Source organism: Embiotoca jacksoni, unplaced genomic scaffold (assembly GCF_022577435.1).
Source record: "Embiotoca jacksoni isolate LCO1_2020_lvr unplaced genomic scaffold, fEmbJac1.0.p SCAF_7, whole genome shotgun sequence".
NCBI lineage: Eukaryota > Metazoa > Chordata > Actinopteri > Embiotocidae > Embiotoca > Embiotoca jacksoni.
In genome coordinates, this window is record NW_027185425.1 from 14,010,308 (window position 1) to 14,031,292 (window position 20,985).

The 20,985-nt window shown below is 42.2% G+C and overlaps 2 protein-coding genes across 3 annotated transcripts; both read left to right on the forward strand.

Moving 5' to 3' along the window:
* Positions 1-7,061: 7,061 nt before the first annotated feature.
* gjb9b (gap junction protein beta 9b) lies at positions 7,062-15,012 on the forward strand. 2 transcript variants are annotated; one of them, XM_069176821.1, is made up of 3 exons: positions 7,062-7,143; positions 11,148-11,638; positions 13,863-15,012. In XM_069176821.1, exons 2-3 carry the CDS (start codon positions 11,249-11,251, stop codon positions 14,289-14,291), a joined length of 819 nt encoding a protein of 272 aa, XP_069032922.1. In that variant the 5' UTR covers positions 7,062-7,143; positions 11,148-11,248; the 3' UTR covers positions 14,292-15,012. The 2 variants fall into 2 exon arrangements, with proteins under 2 accessions (XP_069032922.1, XP_069032923.1); XM_069176822.1 differs by lacking the exon at positions 7,062-7,143 and adding an exon at positions 8,650-8,727.
* A 981-nt stretch (positions 15,013-15,993) lies between these two features.
* pef1 (penta-EF-hand domain containing 1) lies at positions 15,994-20,985 on the forward strand. The gene is given in 6 exon segments (XM_069176539.1): positions 15,994-16,079; positions 17,170-17,416; positions 18,801-18,956; positions 19,483-19,626; positions 19,763-19,836; positions 19,838-20,985. Coding segments are annotated over 6 exon segments (798 nt in total). The 5' UTR covers positions 15,994-16,058; the 3' UTR covers positions 19,994-20,985.

The window sequence follows — 20,985 nt, forward strand, 5'->3', positions numbered from 1 at the left end:
AGATAAAACACATCATAGACTACCATGGCTTAATCACAAAAAGCCAAATTTTCCCACTAGAATAACAGACAACAAAACAATGTAGTGTAGTTTTACATGCAGCTCACTGCTCCCTCAAACACCACAATCATTGCCAGACCCACATACAAAAAGGAGTGGTTGCTCTCTGGAATAGCAAATCCTGACCTACTCAAAGATGCAGAAAAGACAATAAATGGTACCACAGAGCACCACATAATTTTATTTTGTAAACCCAACACATGTAATGTACTGAATTTAAGAGTTTGGAACAGAGGCCATGATGGATTACACCAGTTCATAATAACTGGGAGAATTACAACCTGAAATTCATAGTAATTTATGAAGTAGTGGGTCCTAGATTTCAACCAGAAGTGAAGGATTGTGTCACTTGAACATAACAACTACCACTGGCTAGTTTAAACAATAATGTCAGTGTTAAAACTAAAACTGTAAGTTGGTTGGAAACCCCTTTCATAGATTACTTTTTAATATTTCGAGCAGTCATTGTAAAATGAGAAGTCTGTAAAAGCGTCTTTCACATGCACTTGATGGCTATATACAGAGACTGTCCTCTTCTAAAAGATAATTTGCCTATAGGTCTTTTGTGCAACCCGATTATTACGACTCACGGCTACGTTTTAAAGTCAAGTGACATCTGTATAATGTGATGGTTTGGTGGATGGTTTGATACAACAGTGGACTTGGGATCAGGATACTGGTGTTCAATTCCCCGTTTCCAATCCCGTCAGGGCAGTTTAAAAAAAACATGTTTACTGTTGCCATTAGGTCAATGGCTGCATAATGCTGTGTGCATGACACCAGTATTTGCTTGCCATTTCAAACCACAACTTGGGATAGGTTTCCCATACCGTGTTTGCTGTTGCCGTGACGATGGATACTTTTGGGTGCAGGAGATCGTTGCTCACTTTCCAGTTTTTAGGGGAATGTCTGTTTGATTGACATGCCTGTAGTGCAGTCAGGTTACGTTGTTGTTGGCCAGGACATAGTATCACTCAGTTTCCAATCAATGAAGTCAGATCCACCACTCGCTTCCCCCCAGCTCTCCCAAATATGCTCACTACCATCTCCAAACCACTCCCAACTAGCAAGATGGGGACGGCAAATATTTAAACTCAAGGAGTCATTTCGGTCTTTCGCAAACCAATGGGTGATGTCACTGTTAGTTGCTGCCTGGGTTCAAGTCATCATTTTGACCCAAACCATTTTCTTTCCTAAATCAAGTGGTTTTTTGTGGCTAAAACTTATCGGGGATGTTAATTAAGGAAACACTCCTCTGGGTCATATTTGAGGGGAGGAACAAACGACCTACATGGTCATATGGGTCTGAGGACTTCCTGGAGACATTCATGTTGTGTTGCTTAAGGACTGAGGCAAGCTACATGTCCCAGACAAAAAGTCAACATCTTCACATGCTGATAAGGACCAGCATTGTCTGTGGTGCTTACTTGTGTTTGCTCAGCTATGACTGAACAATCACTGTTCAACAACAGGGTTTACCAATCTGTCAGTTGTCAACATACACCATAATACAGATTTACCAGGAAGTGTTCAGTTCAAATACTGATATCTCACGGCTTAAACACACGGCTCGCAGACTTGGAGGTTTTGCCAAAGTTTGTCACTTATTTTGTCTATTTAATTTTGCACACTTTAAGTGAAATTAATGTTGATTGCCTGTAATCAGTGAAACATGAATAATTCAGCTTACTGGTGGTGTTGTGTTTTTCCAAACTGTCCCTTCCAATCTTTGACATTTTGACAAACTTTTTTTTTTCTCTCCACAGACCAGCATCCTATGGAGTCAATCTAATGGACAGAGAAAGACAGAATGAAACAGAAAGAAGATGGTGACCTCCTTCAGCGGGCATCCTGACATCATCCACAATGGCGGTGGAGACATGGTGCTGTCACAACACACAGCGAAGGGGGGCCAGCATGGTGTCAGCGGCTATGACACATTGGGGAATGACCCAAGCTGAAGCAATGACTGTGACAGTAATGGGACAAGTCTCTGGGAAAAGGGTGGGTGGTGGGGGAGCAGAATGGAAACAGGAGAAAGTAGAGGGGTGCATTGTGGGAGGGTGGTTTGTTGACGATGATCAGAGAGACAAGGCATTTGACTAGACAGGATATCTGGTGGCAGATCCAGCATTGTTTGGATGGTTGAACTAAACTATAGTTCAGACCTGACTAGGCTAAAAGCTATGTGCAGCATCTGTTGACATCAGTACATCAAATAGTGATAATTTTGTGTAAATACATAAAAGGTAAAACCAGTGTTAAAAAATTTCCAGCTTCAATTCATCTTTGTTTACAGTCCATCTCAAATAATACCATATTTTCCGCAAACCCTTTTTCAACCTTTGCCTTCACTTCAATCTTTATGCTTTGTTTTGAGACAGAAGCCAGCAGTCTGAGCGGTTTTGATTATTGCATGTCTCAAAAAATGTCAACATGCTTCAGTTACCAAATGTAAAGCTCTTGTTTTCTCCAATTCCCCGTGCAGATAATTAACTTGTTTTATTTCACACATTTCTAATTGGGCTTTGCCACTCATTTGGTGGCTTCACCATTATGAGAATATGCACACACATGCTTCGCCAATCATTCTGAGCTGACTTAATCTTTTGGAGCTCAGTCCTATAAAAAGACAGGAGCAACAAGGACTCCTCTCTGCATCTGGGGTTGCCAGCAGACATTGTGCAGATTGTCCGAGCTGCAGGGGTGTTATCCACCATTTCAAGATACACGGCTAAACGGTGCGTTCCACAAGCAGTGTGGGGAAAGAGGTGTCGATCCAGTGATTTGCTCATTTGGCTGAGTTCTCCCATTTCTACAACGTCTGCACTTTCATGAGGTGTTGGGGGGGAAAAGGTTTCTTTTTAGCCACGCTCACCTAAAAGTGTGTTCTACTGGGTGTTTAGGAAGAAAACATCCAGTGATATATTCCTCTACCCCTCAGTGGGAGTTGCTTTTCCCTTCCTCAGGCCCTCAGAACACTTGTGAACCTACATTTTTAGACAGGCCTCTCTGAAATTGTTGTCACTGCCCTGCTGACTCACAGGAGTGAGCAGCTTGTGTCTCCTCAATCTCCTCCAGATATATTCTAATAAAAAAAGATCTGAATCACATCCCTTCCAGGCAAAATCTGCAATCCTGCTTCAAAACTTTTAGAATTTCTGAATGAAAATGCTTCTTTGCACATGTTTATTCAGACAAGTTTGTTAGATAGTGGGCAATGGGTCCAAGAAAGCCATTACCCACAAAGCAGAAACAGATATTCAATAAAGTGAAAGTGTTGACAGTGTGAGCTGATTTTGTTAGAGTTCATTTGAAGAATGAATCAGCCAGACATCCTCTACCTTCCTCCACATAAGGAGTTATTGCATTGCTCATGTCTCCCTCACACTGTACACTGGCATGCGGTACATGGAATGCATGGCCACATTCATGGAGACGCATACAATAAAAATGGAGCGCCTGTTGAGTCTGAGTTTAAGGAGGCTCTGCGACTTTTGCTGCCTCCAAAAGTGGTCATGTTTTCCCCCTCTTGTGTTAATCAATGCCCTCCGATTTTTCTGAAAGCTAACAGTTCACAAGATGTGACATGTTTGCAGCTGTTTAAAGAAATGGAGGAAGCCATGGAAGTTGATTTGATGTTGAATGGCAAGTTATTATATTGTATTTTAGCAGTAAAGAGCTTTTCTTCGTTGTTTAATAATACGTCTGAGGAAAGTGGTAATGTTTCCAACGGCCTCGTCTCTCTCTGTCTATGTATTATGCAACCTGCCTGCTAGCTTGCTAAATTGTTTGCCTCTGTGGCAACCATGTTGCCCAGCAGCACCACTCTCACGATGTCGCCACTTGAACACAAAGCATACCGTGCACACAGCTTCCAATGTCATAACCACGAGCTCACGAGTTAAATTTGAAGACAGTATTTACCATGATACATCGCATACCTGTGATCCATCAGGGGTGACGGAACATTTTTGTACAGTTTCGGAAGGTTTGATCAGCCGTGATTATTGTTGCTACCTTATTTGTTTATCCTGTTTATTCATCTGTTTTGGGACATGTTGGGTCTTTTATATAAGGTTAATTTTTGTGGATCACAGCTTTGGGTTATTTTAATCCAAATCTGAAAGCAGTTTCCCCAAAAATTGACATGGAGTTCAGCGAGGGAAAGGATCCAAACGCACAACACACTCCAGGATAGAAGAACTTCATTTACAATGATTTGTAGGATGGGACACCGTCGCCTCACAGCAAGAAGGGTTCTTTGTTTGAACGTGATGGTCGGCTGGGGACTTTCTGTGTGGAGTTTGCATGTGGGTGCCCGTGGGTTTTCTCGTGGTGTTCAAGCACCACCTTGATATGTAATTAGATAGATAGATAATGGATGGATGGATTTGTAGGAAAATACACAGTCTACGCAGGTGAACATGTAGGTAGGAGTACAAGCTGACAAAATGCAAACAAAAACAGACCTCCAGGAAACTAAGGTTAAGCTCCATGCACCAAAGACTTATTATTCAGCAGCTAGTTATAGCAGACAGGGTTAAAATATACTGTGTGGGTTGATTGCAGAGTGGTTGTATGTAGGACAGATTGAGGAACTGGGAGCAGGTGAGGTGGGCGTGGCAGATAGGAGACTGGCCAAGGAGAGGGAATGAGACCGGGGGACCTCCGGTAGGTGGGGTAAGTGTCATAACATGCAAATCGAATAACCGAGAGGCAGAAAGACCAAAAGCTGTGACAGATTTTGTAAACTGACAGTGCACCAGGTCGGTGCGCACGAAGACACCCAAGTCTTCAGATTAACCTGAGCAAGTTGGTGAGGGAGCTGTTGCTATTGTATTTTAATAAGGTTTGTGTGCAATCTCTACACCGGCTGGTAGAAAGTGCACGTGCACTAGTCATCATTAGTAGCATCCCTGCGTTACTCGCAAAAAATGAGACAAGAAAAAAATGCACAAGAGACAAATGAGGACTTACTAACATTCAATCCAATATGATGTGAAGATACATTTTGTTTCGTGGAGTTTTTTTTGTTACAGGCAACAAACCTCATTTCCTGGCAATGGTGGTAACCAACCTGCAATATGATGATGAAAAATTCACACAAACATACCAACACATGATAGCGATAGCAGACCAGCGGGGTCAGAGGGATGTGGAACAATCCCACTCAACCAACCAAACAAACCAGGCGTAAAAATGACCTCGGGGTGCTGTGGCATCGCTGCGAGCAGCCATGAATCAGCCAGAACTCACACGTTCACCTGTCAGACGTGTTCACATTAATGTTCATTCAAGGCTACTTAAAGTGGACGAGAACATCGCTCCCACCTCATTTAGTGCAGAGCCATGTGAGTTAAATAGGCTCACTCTGATTGGCTGAGCATCCGCATGCATACTCTGTGTTGGCGGCTAAGTGGCAAAAACGTTAATGAAAAAGTGATCATAGAGCTCAGTGCAGTTTCAGTAAAAAAGCGGCTTGTGTTTTGAATATTAAATCTATAGGTCAGCACAATTAACTCACAGGATGGCTAGTTTTTAGACAGCACCGGCTCTGTGGCTTTTCTTAGATCCCTGCTGCCTCTTTCTCGCTCACAGATCATGTGGCTGCTTATAGTTTTAATAGCGGAGATGAAATTCTCTGTCTGCTTAACATCTCTCGCGTCCCTCTCTATTTCGCACTCCTCGCCCCTCTGCTTAACAGGGAAAAAAAAGTGTAATAAAACGGTGGAGCATCAGCATTCTCTAGAGGCCGTCAGACGGCATAACATATTCTTTGTTGAAAAGCATTCATCTTTCTCTCCGTCTGATCTTCCTGCTGTGTGCGTCCTCTCACTGCGAGATAATATTCATTGCAGAATTCAGCCTTCTGCAGGCTATTTTGAGCAAAGCAAATTCTCACATTTTTATAAAAGGACTGACTGGTATTATTACATTACTCTGCCACACCCTAATTGAACTTAGTAATTACCCTGCGGTAATGATTTTCCTTTGTCTCTCACTCTCTTGCTCACATAGTAACAACACTGCACTGTAAAAAGTTTTCAGCTTATTTGAGGGCATCTTTAACTTTATGAGCTTAATTACTTCCACTTATTTGTTGCAGCCATGGCATGCACAGTGTCAGCACATCACTTGGAAACTAAAGAAGAGATAACAAACAATAGAAAGCAATTATTGATACAAATGTGTGGGATTGTTTGACATGAAGACCCATTTATTATATGATTTGATGTAGGAATTAGCTGCAATTCAAGGTGCTCATTTTGATTATGCGGTGCGTACTGAGAAGAAAGAAACGTGATTCTTTATGGTATTTGAGTATGATGTCATAGGGGATTTTTTTTTTTTTATTGGTGTGCATTTACATGAATAGGCCTATAAGTGGAATACTTTCGTTAACTGTAATTTCCCCAATGTTTTCTTTCACTTTCTATTTCAAACTAATGTTTAGATATTTGTCTCACTTTCATTTTGAGTTGGAAAGCCTGAAATCCACACTTTTTCTTTTGGTGCATCTACAACCAGCGCAGTGCAAAGTGGTAGGGCAGCACTTGATGAAGTAGACACTAAGTGAGATCTAAAGATTAAATATCTGAAATCTGCGCAGACTCAGTGCTCACAGTGGTGCACAAATTAGATTTTGCATCCAAATGTGCTGATTTGCATCAGTTTCATACACAAAACTATACATATGTGTGGTTATCCACCTGCCTATTGCTTTCCTTTCCTTCTGAATGTCTTTAGTTTAACTATCATCAAATCATTCTATCATCACTTCCCGTTCCCATGTCCAACTGTTTGTCGCATTCTTTCATTTCTGACGTTCTCTCTCTTTAACTTCCTTAAAAACACCGTGAGGCAAGGCCTTTCATGCCCAACAATCACAGATTGGAATTGTCGATAGGCGAGAGCATGCAACTGTCTGTTAGCGATACTCCACCCATTTTCCCGTTCTTCCACTCTTCAAGCAAGTACACACCTCAGAGCCAAAACATCCAGGTGAGACCAAGCCAGTTAGCATTGACGCAAGAGCAGCTGACACACGACACTCACTTCCCATTCAGGAAAGGGTCTAAGGTAAGGTGCTTTATATTTGTCTATATTTATATTGTCCAGAATGGATTTGTAAAAAAATGTGACAAAATGTAGATGAATTTCAAAATTTCACTTTCACTTCAGATGAACATAAGAAAGAATATAAGAGGGAATGAAGGTAGTTTTAGAAAAAGGGGCGATAAGAGGGCAAAAATATTGTTCATTCTGTTCCTTTTCTATCATACAACCAGGGTGGATAATGTCACATATTACAGAAGATTTGTGAAGACAGATAACTGGAAGCGCTGTGAACAAAACTATACACAGATTGCTTGTGCTTTACTCCTCCAGGCTGATTCATGTTACCTTGAGAAATGGAAGAAAAGTTAGGGTTGAAGGTAAAACGGTGTGCGAATGACAGAAAAACTAAGAAAAGCAGAGCTGGGAAGAAGAAAGAAAAGAAAAGAAAAGCCACATAAGAGAACTTCAGCCCCACCTTTTTTTCCAGCAGGAAAAAAAGTATTTGCAACAAGCGCAACCTGTAGAGCAAGTCACAGTCGAGGATGTATCACTGTATCAAACGAGGTGATTATGTACAAAGGGACTTTTTCTAACGCCAAATTATGTTGGTATGTTGGCCTAATGCCTCACACAGCATAAAAATGTTTATGGTTGTTGATTTATCCCACTCTCTGTACAACTCTTAATAGAGCGAGGAGCGTACACTGGAGCCATATTTGCATCACAGTGAGTCAGAATATTGGTATCAAATGCATTATAGACACCTGAGAAAGCCTGATATGTCTGCTCTGTCACAACAGAGAGAAAGACAAACTGACAGCAAAAAGATAGACGAGGCCGGCTGGTGACGGGAGGAGAGGCAACATTGCAATCTGGAGCAAATGGGAAAACAAATTGTGGTCGTGCTTCGCCATCTCCTTCAGACAAGATATACTGTTGTCTCTGAGGTTTTCCCCCCTATCTGGGCTGAATGTGACCTCAAAGTTTGTGTACGTGTTTGAGCGTGCATTTTGAATGAAATTACAGACAAGCATCACACTGTAGTGTGTAATAATGCAAAATACATATAAATATACACCTGTCAGTCCACTACAGGGTACTGTGTTCGTGTCATGTTTGTTGTATGACCATTATCAGGAAGTCATGTTACTGAGGTCAAGGGACAAAATACAAAGACGGCTAAGCTATGTTCCAAATAGCATACTTTTTCTTTTACTTTTTGTACGTACAGCAGCTACCCTAACAAAGTATGTACTATTGCATTTAGTATGCATACAATTGGGACATACTACTTGTCATAAAAGTGCCCCTTGAGCTTTGACCCCTTTGGTCATATCACCCCCTGTCCCCCTCTGGACATTTGAAGTAAATAGACAAAGGATGCGAGTTAGAACTAGTATACATCCTTTAAATGCTGCTGCTGCTGCTGCTGCTTCAGTTTTTCTTTTTCAGCATATTGTAATCGGGTGGAGCATTTGCTATACCAACTCCCTCGGCTCAATGTGACCTATCTTCCACTTGGCAGAGGATTGTGGGTCAGAACAGCTGGAGAAGCATTCTGGCCTCCATACTGCAAAACACAACAAGATGCAGTAGGACATCCTGGTATTTATGGCACAATGCATTTCACATACTTTGTATTAAATCTTTTTCGGGCATACTAAACAGTATGGTAGTATGGGTATTGGAATACACAGCTAAAGCTCTGGCAAGGACAAAGTTGGGGGTGGCAAGTTGATAGAAACACAGGACTTCCACCCACATGACTGGTGATCGAGTCAGTGAGAAAGTAAAACATGGATTTCTTTTAAGTAACATTAGTAAGTTACGTAACTAAGGTGGCGGTACATCTATTACTTGCATAAAATGACTTATGTTAACCCAAACCATGATCTTTTCCTAACCCTGGCTCCTGGCTCCTGGTGCTTCAGGTTGGGAAGTAGGAAAGCCATCACATGTTCTGTACATGTTTTTAAAAAGAAATGAAATATACTTTAGATTTGTGTCAGGGCAAGTGTGTTTGTGAACTCACCAAACTTCAGTAAAACAAAAAATGGCATGCCTGAAGATTCACAATAACAATCATCCTCACAGTTTGTTTGATAAGTAAAACTTCAGAACATCTGGAACTCAGATGTTCTGAAACTGGAAGACTATTTGACAATGGTAGTGTTATCCATTTAGAAGGAGAGGTAAAGTATAAGTAACATCAGCAGTGATTGACCGTGTCTGGCTTTCAATAGTCTGTGTTGGGAATCTGAAAGTCTTCATCGAGTGAAGTCTTTTTATGCCGTGTAATTTTATAGTCAGGATTGCTGGATGAGAAAGAAAATAGCAACTGATTTGACAGCTCAATACGTTTACAGTGATGCTAAAATTCTGAAGGAAAGTGTTTCTGAATTCAAATACTCCGGATTAGACGAGACAGAATTGAAATGGAACAGTGGACAGCGAGGCTGTTATCCAACTTGCTCCCTGTCAGGCTGTGAGCATTCATCAGAAATGAGATGTAAATGTAAAAGAGAAGGTTTTCTTTTTCTCCGGTTGAAAAGAAATCCTTACAAAATCCTAACCCTCATGTAGCATAGCAGACCCTCCTTATGTCTGCCTTTACATAACAAAATCAAAAATGGATTTCAAAGCTTTAAAATGTTCAAAACTGTGTGGGTGATCCATAACAGCTACATCTTTAGACTCTCCATGCAATCAGACCATTAAATAACCATGGTCCTTATTTGAACTACAAATTCCCGTTCTCTTGTCCCGTGGTACTGTCATGCTCAGCCTCCACAAATGAAATGCTCTCCCTTAACAGTCCTTTGAAGAACCAAGACTGCAATAGGCATTTGGGATTACAAAGATGACTGTGGCTGGCTGTTCCGCCACTGTTCAAATAGCTGACTAATAGAGTCGCGGGTATTGGTTTTGTCTTTTCAGCATTGGGAGGCTCTGATGATGACTCACTCATTGGTATATAATGAGTCAGCATTGTAAAAGTAGCTCTGTGTAACAGCAGACAGGCTTATGACAGGGGATATATTTATGAAAATGATGCTTGTTCATTTTGATTCCACACAGCTGATCTTTTTTCTTTTTTTTGCTTGTGATTGTTTATCCAGCTTTTCAGGGTTGGGAATAACACAATAGAAAAGTGTTTTTCGTATTACTGACAGTGTTACTGATCTAAATGCATAAAATACCGAAATCCATTGAACTTTAAATGTAGAATTTAACAATACCGCATTAAATTAAATGTTTTCACTTCATTTTATGTACCTAAGTATCAACAGTTACCCAGAACACAAAACTGATTTGGATAAATCAAATAACATCCCAGTATAAAGGCAAATCGTGTAATAAACCCACCAATCCACTAAAGGGCAGCATGTCTTTGTGACTCCTCATATTGCAGTTGTCTAAGAAGTCATAGGTGTGAAAAGTACAGAAATGTATGACCAGGGTTGGAGGTCATGTACAGTGATATAGCAAGGAGGTCAGGAGTGGTTGGATTGACCATAAACAGAACAATTACTGGTGTTTGAGTCCACGAGAAAGCAAAACTCAATGTGGATTTCTTGAATGTGGAGAGCTGGATTATCATGATCTTTTCCGAACCCTAACCAAGTAGTTTTGGTGCCGAAACCTAAGGCATCTTACTTATCACACTTAGGTCAGGCAAAATGAGAGACTGACAAGGTATCATCTAGTGGACTGACAAGTGTATTACATGCTCTAGCATAATATCAGGTTGGCAATTTACTTTGATTATTGCAATTTATGATATAGGATTTGGGGGAATAAAAGTCAATACTTCAGTCTCTTTGCTGCAACTGTTTTAGCGACTCTTTTTAAAAATCTGTCTCTGCTAAGCATTTCAACCATCTTTAAACTGTGTTTCTTTATAATATGAAAGTGAATATGGAAATATGGGCACTTAATTTATTAATTGGAAAGAGATTACAACTTTCAAATACGTGAACTGCTTTCCTTTTTCTGATCTACTCTGTTTTTTTCCCCTTGCTCAGGCCCAGATCTTCCAGTGGATTCATCCTACCTGGTCTCTTAAGGAGCTCTTTCATCCCCCTCAGCCTCCTCGATCCCCTCCTCCACCTCTAAAGCAGCAGTCATGAACTGGTCTGCTCTGGAGGCGCTCCTCAGTGGGGTCAACAAGTACTCCACCGTGTTTGGTCGGGTCTGGCTCTCGATGGTCTTCGTCTTCCGGGTGATGGTGTTTGTGGTGGCCGCTCAGCGCGTGTGGGGTGACGATAGCAAAGACTTTATCTGTAACACCGCTCAGCCGGGCTGCACCAACGTGTGCTACGACCACATCTTCCCCATCTCACACATCCGCCTGTGGGCCATGCAGCTCATCTTCGTCACCTGTCCTTCTCTAATGGTCGTCGGGCACGTCAAGTATAGGGAGAACAAGGACATGAAGTACACTACCTCCCACAAGGGTGCACATCTGTATGCCAACCCCGGGAAGAAACGTGGGGGGCTGTGGTGGACATACCTGGTAAGAACTAAGGGAAAGTTTATTTCTGGCCTTGCTCTATGCTAGGGCCGCACAATTAATTGCATTGAAATCGCAATCTCGATTAAAGCCCTTATACAGTGCATCTGGAAAGTATTCACAGCGCTTCACTTTTTACACATTTTGTTATGTTACAGCCTTATTCCAAAATGGATTAAATTCATTTTTTTCCTCAATATTCTACACGCAATATCCCATAATGACAAAGTGAAAATAGTTTGTTTAAAATTTTTGCAAATCTATTAAAAATAAAGAACGAAAATATAACACGTACATAAGTATTCACAGCCTTTGCTCAATACTTTGTTGAAGCACCTTTGGCAGAAATTACAGCCTCAAATCTTTTTGAGTATGATGCGACAAGCCTGGCACCTATTTTTGGGCAGTTTCTCCCATTCTTCTTTGCAGGACCTCTCAAGCTCCATCAGGTTGGATGGGGAGCGTCGGTGCACAGCCATTTTCAGATCTCTCCAGAGATGTTCAATCGGGTTCAAGTCTGGGCTCTGGCTGGGCCTCTCAAAGACATTCACAGAGTTGTCCCGAAGCCATTCCTTTGTTATCTTGGCTGTGTGCTTCGGGTCGTTGTCCTGTTGGAAGATGAACCTCTGCCCCAGTCTGAGGTCCAGAGCGCTCTGGAGAAGGTTTTCATCAAGGATGTCTCTGTACATTGCTGCATTCATCTTTCCCTCCATTCTGACTAGTCTCCCAGTTCCTGCTGCTGAAAACCATCCCCACAGCATGATGCTGCCACCACCATGCTTCACCGTAGAGATGGTATTGGCCAGGTGATGAGCGGTGCCTGGTTTCCTCCAAACATGACGCTTGGCATTCAGGCCAAAGAGTTCAATCTTTGTTTCATCAGACCAGAGAATTTAGTTTCTCATGGTCTGACAGTCCTTCAGGTGCCTTTTGTCAAACTCCAGGTGGGCTGTCATGTGCCTTTTACTGAGGAGTGGCTTCCGTCTGGTCACTCGACCATACAGGCCTGCTTGGTGGAGTGCTGCAGAGATGGTTGTCCTTCTGGAAGGTTCTCCTCTCTTCACAGAGCAACGTTGGAGCTCTGTCAGAGTGACCATCGGGTTCTTGGTCACCTCCCTGACTAAGGCCCTTCTCCCCCGATCGCTCAGTTTGGCCGGGCGGTCAACTCTAGGAAGAGTCCTGGTGGTTCCAAACTTCTTCCATTTACAGATGATGGAGGCCACTGTGCTCATTGGGACCTTCAATGCTGCAGACATTTTTCTGTACCCTTCCCCAGATCTGTGCCTCGATACAATCCTGTCTCGGAGGTCTACAGACAATTCTTTGGACTTCATGGCTTGGTTTGTGCTCTGACATGCACTGTCAACTGTGGGACCTTATATAGACGGTGTGTGTCTTTCCAAATCATGTCCAATCAACTGAATTTACCACAGATGGACTCCAATCAAGTTGTAGAAACATCTCAAGGATGATCAGTGGAAACAGGATGCACCTGAGCTCAATTTTGAGTGTAATGGCAAAGGTTGTGAATACTTATGTACATGTGATTTTTTTCATTTTTGATTTTTAATAGATTTGCAAAATTTTCAAAAAAATATATTTCAATTTGTCATTATGGGGTATTGTGTGTAGAATTTTGAGGGAAAAAATGAATTTAATCCATTTTGGAATAAGGCTGTAATATAACAAAATGTGGAAAAAGTGAATACTTTCCGGATGCACTGTACAATCTCATTTCTAAATGACAGCAATTCTGACGCATTTTTCTCAGGCATTACTGCCGCCTCTATTAAATAAAAGAGGACAAAAGACTGAACTTGCTTTGCCTGTTGGATACTAAACTTTTGTGTTCAGTATCAAATTCATGAAGCTGATGCATTTAAAACACGAGCAAAGTTGACGTGTCATGCCGAGTTGTGCCTGCCTGCTGAGAACTGTAGGCACCTCGCAGGACCGTGCGCAGCTAAAATCCAGCAGTGCTGTGGTCATGACCAAACTGAAGTTGGATATGGTTAGAAATTTAAACATATTTAGTGTGGAATGAGTTTCACCATCCCTCCAGATTGGACTAAAGCGGATTGAGTTATGACCTTGCAATGATTCAATGTTTTTTTATTAAAGAGCCCACATTAAGTCAATAATCTGACTTCTAAAATTCATCTTTCCTCAAATTATCAAACAGAGCAGTAGGGACTAAGAAATGTAACCCTTATTTATATTTCCATAGGTGAGCTTGATTTTCAAGGCAAGCTTTGATGCTGGCTTCCTCTACCTCCTGTACCACATCTATGAAGGATACGACATGCCCCGCTTGTCCAAGTGCTCCCTGGAGCCGTGTCCCAACACGGTGGACTGCTACATATCCCGTCCCACAGAGAAAAAGATCTTCACCATCTTTATGGTGGTTTCGTCTGCCGTCTGCATCTTCATGTGCATCTGTGAGATGGTTTACCTCATCTGCAAACGCATCCAGAAGCTCATCATGCGTAAGACGGAGGGAAAGAGGCAGGTGTTCGCAGAGAACCATGAGATGACGCTGCTGGTAGCGCCCAGGTCAGAGTTCATGTCCAAATCGTCAATCAGAGTGGAACCCACAGTATCCACCCAGAACCTCAGTAACATCAAGACTGAGCGGGCGCCATCTAAGAAAAAATAATGTACAGAATAGCAGAACCAAGCAAAGAACTGACGGTGCCACTGTACGCGTATGCATGTGTCAGACTGCATGGAGAATTGCTGCTCAACACCAAAGAGATGCCCGTCGCTTCAGGGATTTACGAGACAGAGATTTATAAATATTATCAGGTTAAATGACATTCTGCAGGAACGCACACCTTGTAAATGCAAATTATCTCCTGAAAATGGAGAATTACAAAGGAAGTTAGAGGGTTTTGAGTATTTTTTTGAATGATGTGGAGTTTTTTGTATGTACCGGTGGTCAGTAATCTCATAATCTCAAAAATAGCATAAATTTGTGCTGTTAGAAAAGGTACTTTGTAAATTAAAACTATAAAAGTAGTATAAAAAAAAACAAGTGATGTAGAGAGTGAACCCTTGTTCCTGAACATACACACTGCCCCCTAATGAATAAAACAAGATAAAGTAGAGCACTTCTTTTAGTCATAGCAGGACTCACTGGAGGGGTTTTGTTCTTGGATATGTATGTATGGATGGATGTGATACATATCATGGCAAATGATACAAATGCTCTTTATGTTCATGAGAGACTTTCATTGGTATGTAGTGTTCTCCCACTATTAAGTCAGAATTGCCACAAACAAGGATATTTTTTTTAAAAGGAGTAAAGATTGTAAATAACATATTTTAGTTTTACATTTTGTATTTATTGTTGTGACCTATAAAATAATTTCATTGTTTCAATACTTAAGTGTGTGTGAGTGTTTTTGTTCATTTTGAAAAACATTCCAATCCTGTAAGCAGTGGCAGAAGAAGATCCTGTTCTTTAGTAAAAGTACCAATACAGTGGAAAGTACCAATATAGAGGGAAAAAAAAAACTATAAGTAAAAGTAAGTAAAGTAAATAAGTAAAAGTCCTTAATGAAAAGCCCACTAAACTAAAATTAAAGAAGGAAAAGCTCTGTTTTCTTCCGTCTGAGTGGTATATATTATTCATATGACATCATTAGATGATCAATAGTGAAGTATCAGTGTGTCAGCAGCATGTTACTGTTGTAGCTGCTGCAGGTGGAGCTGGTTTGAACTACTTTATGTACAGTTTTATATTCAGGGACAGCAGATATATTTGAGGGGTTGTCAGGTGATCAGCGGGAGAGGATGGAAGAAAAAAAACAAGTTCTGATACACAAATCTATTTTCAGCTTTCGGGCTTTTTCTCTAATCTTGATTATTTAAACATGTACCTATATAAATGAAATCATGCAAGAAGTTTGGAGGGGGAGGGGGGAATCACTGATCGGTAGAGATTTCAAATACTTTTTAACAATGAGTTGTTGTACCATCCATTATGTCAAATCTTCATCTTACTAGTAACTGAAGCTGTCAAATAATTGAAGTGGACGAGACGTTATAATATTTCCCTCTAAATGGAAAAACACAAGCAAAGTAAGAGTACATCAAAATTGTAGGCTCCTTAAGTACAGTAGGCTGCAGTGGTAAACGTACCTTGTTACTTACCACAACTGCCTCTAAGAGTCCCTGTGTTTGTCACTGGATGATTCATTTACGAAGTATTTGCTTTATTCTCCACGAGAGTGACAGGCATTGTTCTTCCTCACTTGTTCCGCCGTCATTTCGTTTCCACTCTGTCAACCAATCAGGAGCAGGGAAGACGGGTGCGGTTTTGACAGACAGGGAAACGCACCAATAGCTAAACTGAACGGGACAGCGCTGGGTCCGCCTTTACGGATGCTTTTGCTTGTAGGAAGTAAAAGTCTTTCAAAACATGAGTTTCCACTACGGACAGGTACCGAAAACTGCTTTTTTTTGGGGGGTGCGGGGGGAAGGTTTATGTTTCTGTACATTTGAATTACATGTTAACATCGTTGAGTACGCACGTGATCTGTTTCATTGGTTTGATATGACGTAACTAATGGTGAATGTCATGTAACGTTTAGCCATTCATTTGTTCGCTAAGGTTAGCAAAGCGTCGTTACAACGCAGGGAGGCTCTTTCCTGATGGATCCGGGAGGCTAATCGCATTATTTTTTACTTATTCTTGTCAAGTCAAGAGACTTGCAGCAGCGCCTGACTGCAAAGATAATCCACTCCGACTTGTAGTGACTGTTATTAAGTGCAGACGTGATATGGCAGCGAGAGCTAAAAGCTTTGAACTGTCTTTATCCGGATAGGATGGAGCTGATTTTGCTAAGTTTGCAGGCCTGCTCTAACGTCGACCTGATTAATGAATAATAATGATTATTGTTCATCAATCAGCTGATTATTCACGCTATTAATTAGTTTAGACAAAGCCGTATGAAAAACACTGACCAACACTCATACATTTTGCATTCACCTGACACATTTATATATATGATTAAAAAAATGTAATGGTGTCGGTGTGTAAATATTGACATACGAAATATATGCAAATAAGATATTTACACACTATGCTGTGTTATTTTTCCCTAAATTCTACAGAAAAGCTGAAAATTGTTTTTCTAATCCATTAATTCAGTAATTATTTAAGTCATACGACATTGTGTCCTGGACAGCTTCATATGTATAATGTTTTGTGTATTTTATAACACTGTCCTGTATTTAAAAAATCTTAACCTGCAGTCTAATTTCTGTCAGGTACAGTAAACGAGGAAGTGCGTTTCCCTCTGAAATGGCACAAAGCGGCAGGAAATGTAAATACTCGTGTAAAGTGCCAAAACTCAACTCGAGTACAGAATTGGAGTTAATGGTCTTTGTGCTTTTATACTTGAAGTGGCTTGTGTGTCTGCGGTACTCACAATGTACTACTTGTAGCTGTTGATGTATGGTGTCTTTTTTTATGGTTTGTATTCATCACACGGTGTCGGTGAACCCTGTCCATGTCTTGTCTCTTGTAGGGATATCCAGGAGGAGGCAACCCGCCATCGGGTTCTCCGTACGGTGGAGGCAGGGGTCCCTACGGGCCTCAACCCTCAGCTCCTTATGGAGGTGCTGCAGGTCCAGCAGTAGGTCCCTACGGCAGTTATGGAGTCCCGAGTCACGGAGGGCATTACGGGCCTGGATCAGGTGGTGCTCCTGGTGGGCATTATGGAGGTTACGGGGGCCAACCTTATGGAGGACCTAATGGACACCACGCTCCTGCAGGTAATTGACGGGCGGAGAATGGAGCTGTGTCAGCATCTGTGGGAGTCAGCACACGGGGAGACTGCAGATGGGCTCTCGCTCTCCTTCTTCGCTGCTTCTCCTCTCGTTTTTCTTCCTCCCTCGCTCTCTGCTTGGATGATGGATAGAAAATGACTCGCGTTCGCAGACAGTCATGTAGAGACAGGGTTCAGTTTGTGCCCCTCAGCAGGATTACACGGCTGGAGTGATGACTCCGGTAATACTGAGTGAGGGCTAAACAGAGTAAGAGACAGATGGGCAAAGAGTGCGTTTCGTGTTGTGTGTGTGTGTGTGTGTGTGTGTGTGTGTGTGTGTGTGTGTGTGTGTGTGTGATTACTCTGTTTCCAGTAGCCTAAGTCCGAATGTTACCATCACTCCCCACAGGGACAGAATCCATCAGGGTCTGGCCTGAAGTGTCACCTGTCCCTCCCCACTCATTTTCCTGACAATCAGCCCTCCCTCTCCTCCTCCCTTCTTCTCACACCATACTTTCTAACCCTCCTGTTCTTTTCCACCACGTATTTAGGAAACGGCCTTTTGCCCCGACACCATCTCCCCCTTACTGAGATCACTTTTCCTCGACCTTTGACCCTGTCTTCACCTCTTCTTTTTTTTCCCACAGCTGCTGCTCGTGAGACACTGAGCATGTATACTTAAGGTTGGAGGTAATTCTTTAGCAGAATACCAACTGGTTTTGTAACTGTACGAAGATAAATCAAATCAATTTGATAGTTTTTGTCGGTGTAATCTCACACAATTGAATTTTTTCCCACTCAAACTCGTAAAATGTGATCAGTTATATGAATAATATTTGGTATATCAATTGCACATCGAGTATATTCTGTGTTTCAGACATTATACAGTTTACTGCACTGTTTTCCAAATCGGTGCCTTCTTAACACGAAAGGCAAAAGACTGACGCGAGCATAGATCTATTATTTTCATGATCAATTTTCTTCCTGACAGAGTTAGCACAATCTCAGCTGACAGTCAGTCCAAATGTTTCTTCATCTCTCACTAAATAAATAATTATGGTGCGCTGGAACGCGACAGCCGCTACCAAGAATCTTCACTGCCTCTCCCTCTCTCTTCTATTATTTCGTTTTTTTTCCCCCTTTTACATGTTTGTTACTCCTCAAAGCCTGCGCGCTTTGGTCAAATCATAACTGCTAGGAAATATAAGGGGGGAGGGGGGGGGGTTAATAAAGAGAATAAATGAGAGTAGTTGGCTCAGATAGACTGAAAAAAAAAGAAGTGGGAAACAGCGTGTGGAGAAGACAATTTTCCAGTGATGGGCATCTTCAAAGTCACTCCGACCGCCTTTTCCTTCCTCCATCATCTTATTATCCCTCTTCTTTTTTCTTAGCGAACATCCCTCACGGCGTTAACCCAGAGGCGTTCCAGTGGTTCCAGACTGTTGACACCGACCGCAGCGGATTCATCAACCCGAAGGAGCTGAAGCAGGCGCTCGTCAACTCGAACTGGACCGCTTTTAATGACGAGACCTGCCTCATGATGATCAGTAAGGCACACAGCTGCAGCTAAACGAAACGCTCAACAGGGCGTGTGGCGGTTGATGAATTGGTTAAAAGTGCTCTGACGGTGTTTCTCGAAGCAGAGTAACAGTGTAAAATACTTTTAGGCAAACCTAAGTGGCTACAACGAAAGGGAGGGGGATGTTTTTTAGAGGGGAAAAAAAATGAATGGTGAGAGGAAAGAAAAGAGGCTGAGTCGCTCCCAGAGTCTTCCAAACTTGTAAACAGGAATCTCTTACGGTCCTCTCCCTACATTCCTGTTGCATTTGCCAAGCAGTGACTAATGTCCTCTATTACCACAAAGAGAACCGCGTGACTTCTGCCGCCTGCTTTAAGACAATACCAGGAGAAGATCCACAATGTTACTCGATGGACGACGGGGCCCGGTGGAAACATGCCGAAAAACCACACTCCACATTTGTGTTTTATTTGGAAAGAGCGCGGAACAGTGAGAAGAAAACTGTTTTCGAGTGTAGTTTGGCTGAGTGCGCTGTGTTGTGTATTTCCCGTCAGACATGTTCGACAAGACGCGGACAGGTCGAATCGACCTGTTTGGCTTCTCAGCGCTGTGGGACTACATGCAGCGGTGGAGAGCGTTGTTTCAGCAATATGACAGAGACCGCTCAGGATGCATCAGCGGCTCGGAGCTACACCAAGGTACCCGTGTTTTCATGTGGGGTCAAAGATACCGGATGTGTGTATGTCTTGCAAATAAAACGCGATCGTCGTAAACCATTCTTGGGATATAATTAAGACCAAACATCTCTCCCCCCCCTTCCCCCCGTCTCCTCAGCCCTCGCTCAGATGGGCTACAACCTCAGCCCCCAGTTCTCTGAGACGCTGGTGCAGCACTTCAGCCTGCGAGGCGGGCGACCGGAGCGTCCAGCTGGACCGCTTCATCCAGGTGTGCACGCAGCTGCAGAGCATGACGCAGGTGTTCAGGGAGAGGGACACGACCATGACGGGCAACGTCCGCCTCAGCTACGAGGAGTTCCTCTCCGGCGCCATCACCAGGCTGATGTGAGCCTCGTTCCTCTTGACGAATCGCCCTCCTCCGCGGACGCACAGTATCATTCCATGTTCACCTCGTAGTTTGCTCCGTCTTCAGTGCTTTGCCGTAAGTGCCCCCACATGATGCTGTGTATACAGTGCACCAGCCGGTATGTAATGATTTCATGGCTCGTTGCTGTAAATAGGTGAAGCCTAACACCACGCACCCGAGTGAAGTCTGTTTTAAAGGTCGTACGTAAAGCTCTCACTGGTCTACTTTTACCAGGAGGTCAGCGGGATACAGGAAGTGACTTCATAGCATCAGTCACCATAAGCTTTCTTTAAACAGTCACCGTTTTACCATAGATGCCTTGATGACGGCATTTTAATTGAAATCCGGGAGATCAAATGTGTATCAATGTAGATCCCACGAACTACACGTGTAAAGACTGAATCCGTATGTAGACTTGAATGGAGGAGATAACAGATCAGAAGTGGAAGAATCAGAAAAAAATAGCAAGTTTACATGCTGTGAATTTACTCAAATGCTGCACTAACATGCCCCTGTGCCATTAAAACTTTTAGAAATGCTTTTTAAATTCGTGAACATCAGGAGTAGTTAGCATTTCCAGAAGGTATTTCCATGCAGTGGTTGGGTATGGTGTTGGATGTTGCTCTGTAGAGGAACATTTTATTACACCAGAATTATTCTACCCTCATATTAAGTGGAATGTTAAAGTAAAGTGATTATAAGTGTACCAGAAAATGACTTTTGCTGAACTGTTCTCTTGTAAACCAACACGAGCAAACTGACATATGACCGACAGATAAGAGAGCTCAAACCGTGCCTCGTTATGTTTTCCACTTTCACCCCAATTAAATGGGATTTTCATCATTTGTGTGGCCAGTACATGAAGGGTGTGTAATTAAAGCACTCCACTGAAGTATACTGTATGTTCTGAAATCATTGAAACATGCCAAAATGGTTTGTAATGCCAAATGCAAATAAAGGATTTTGTATTCATA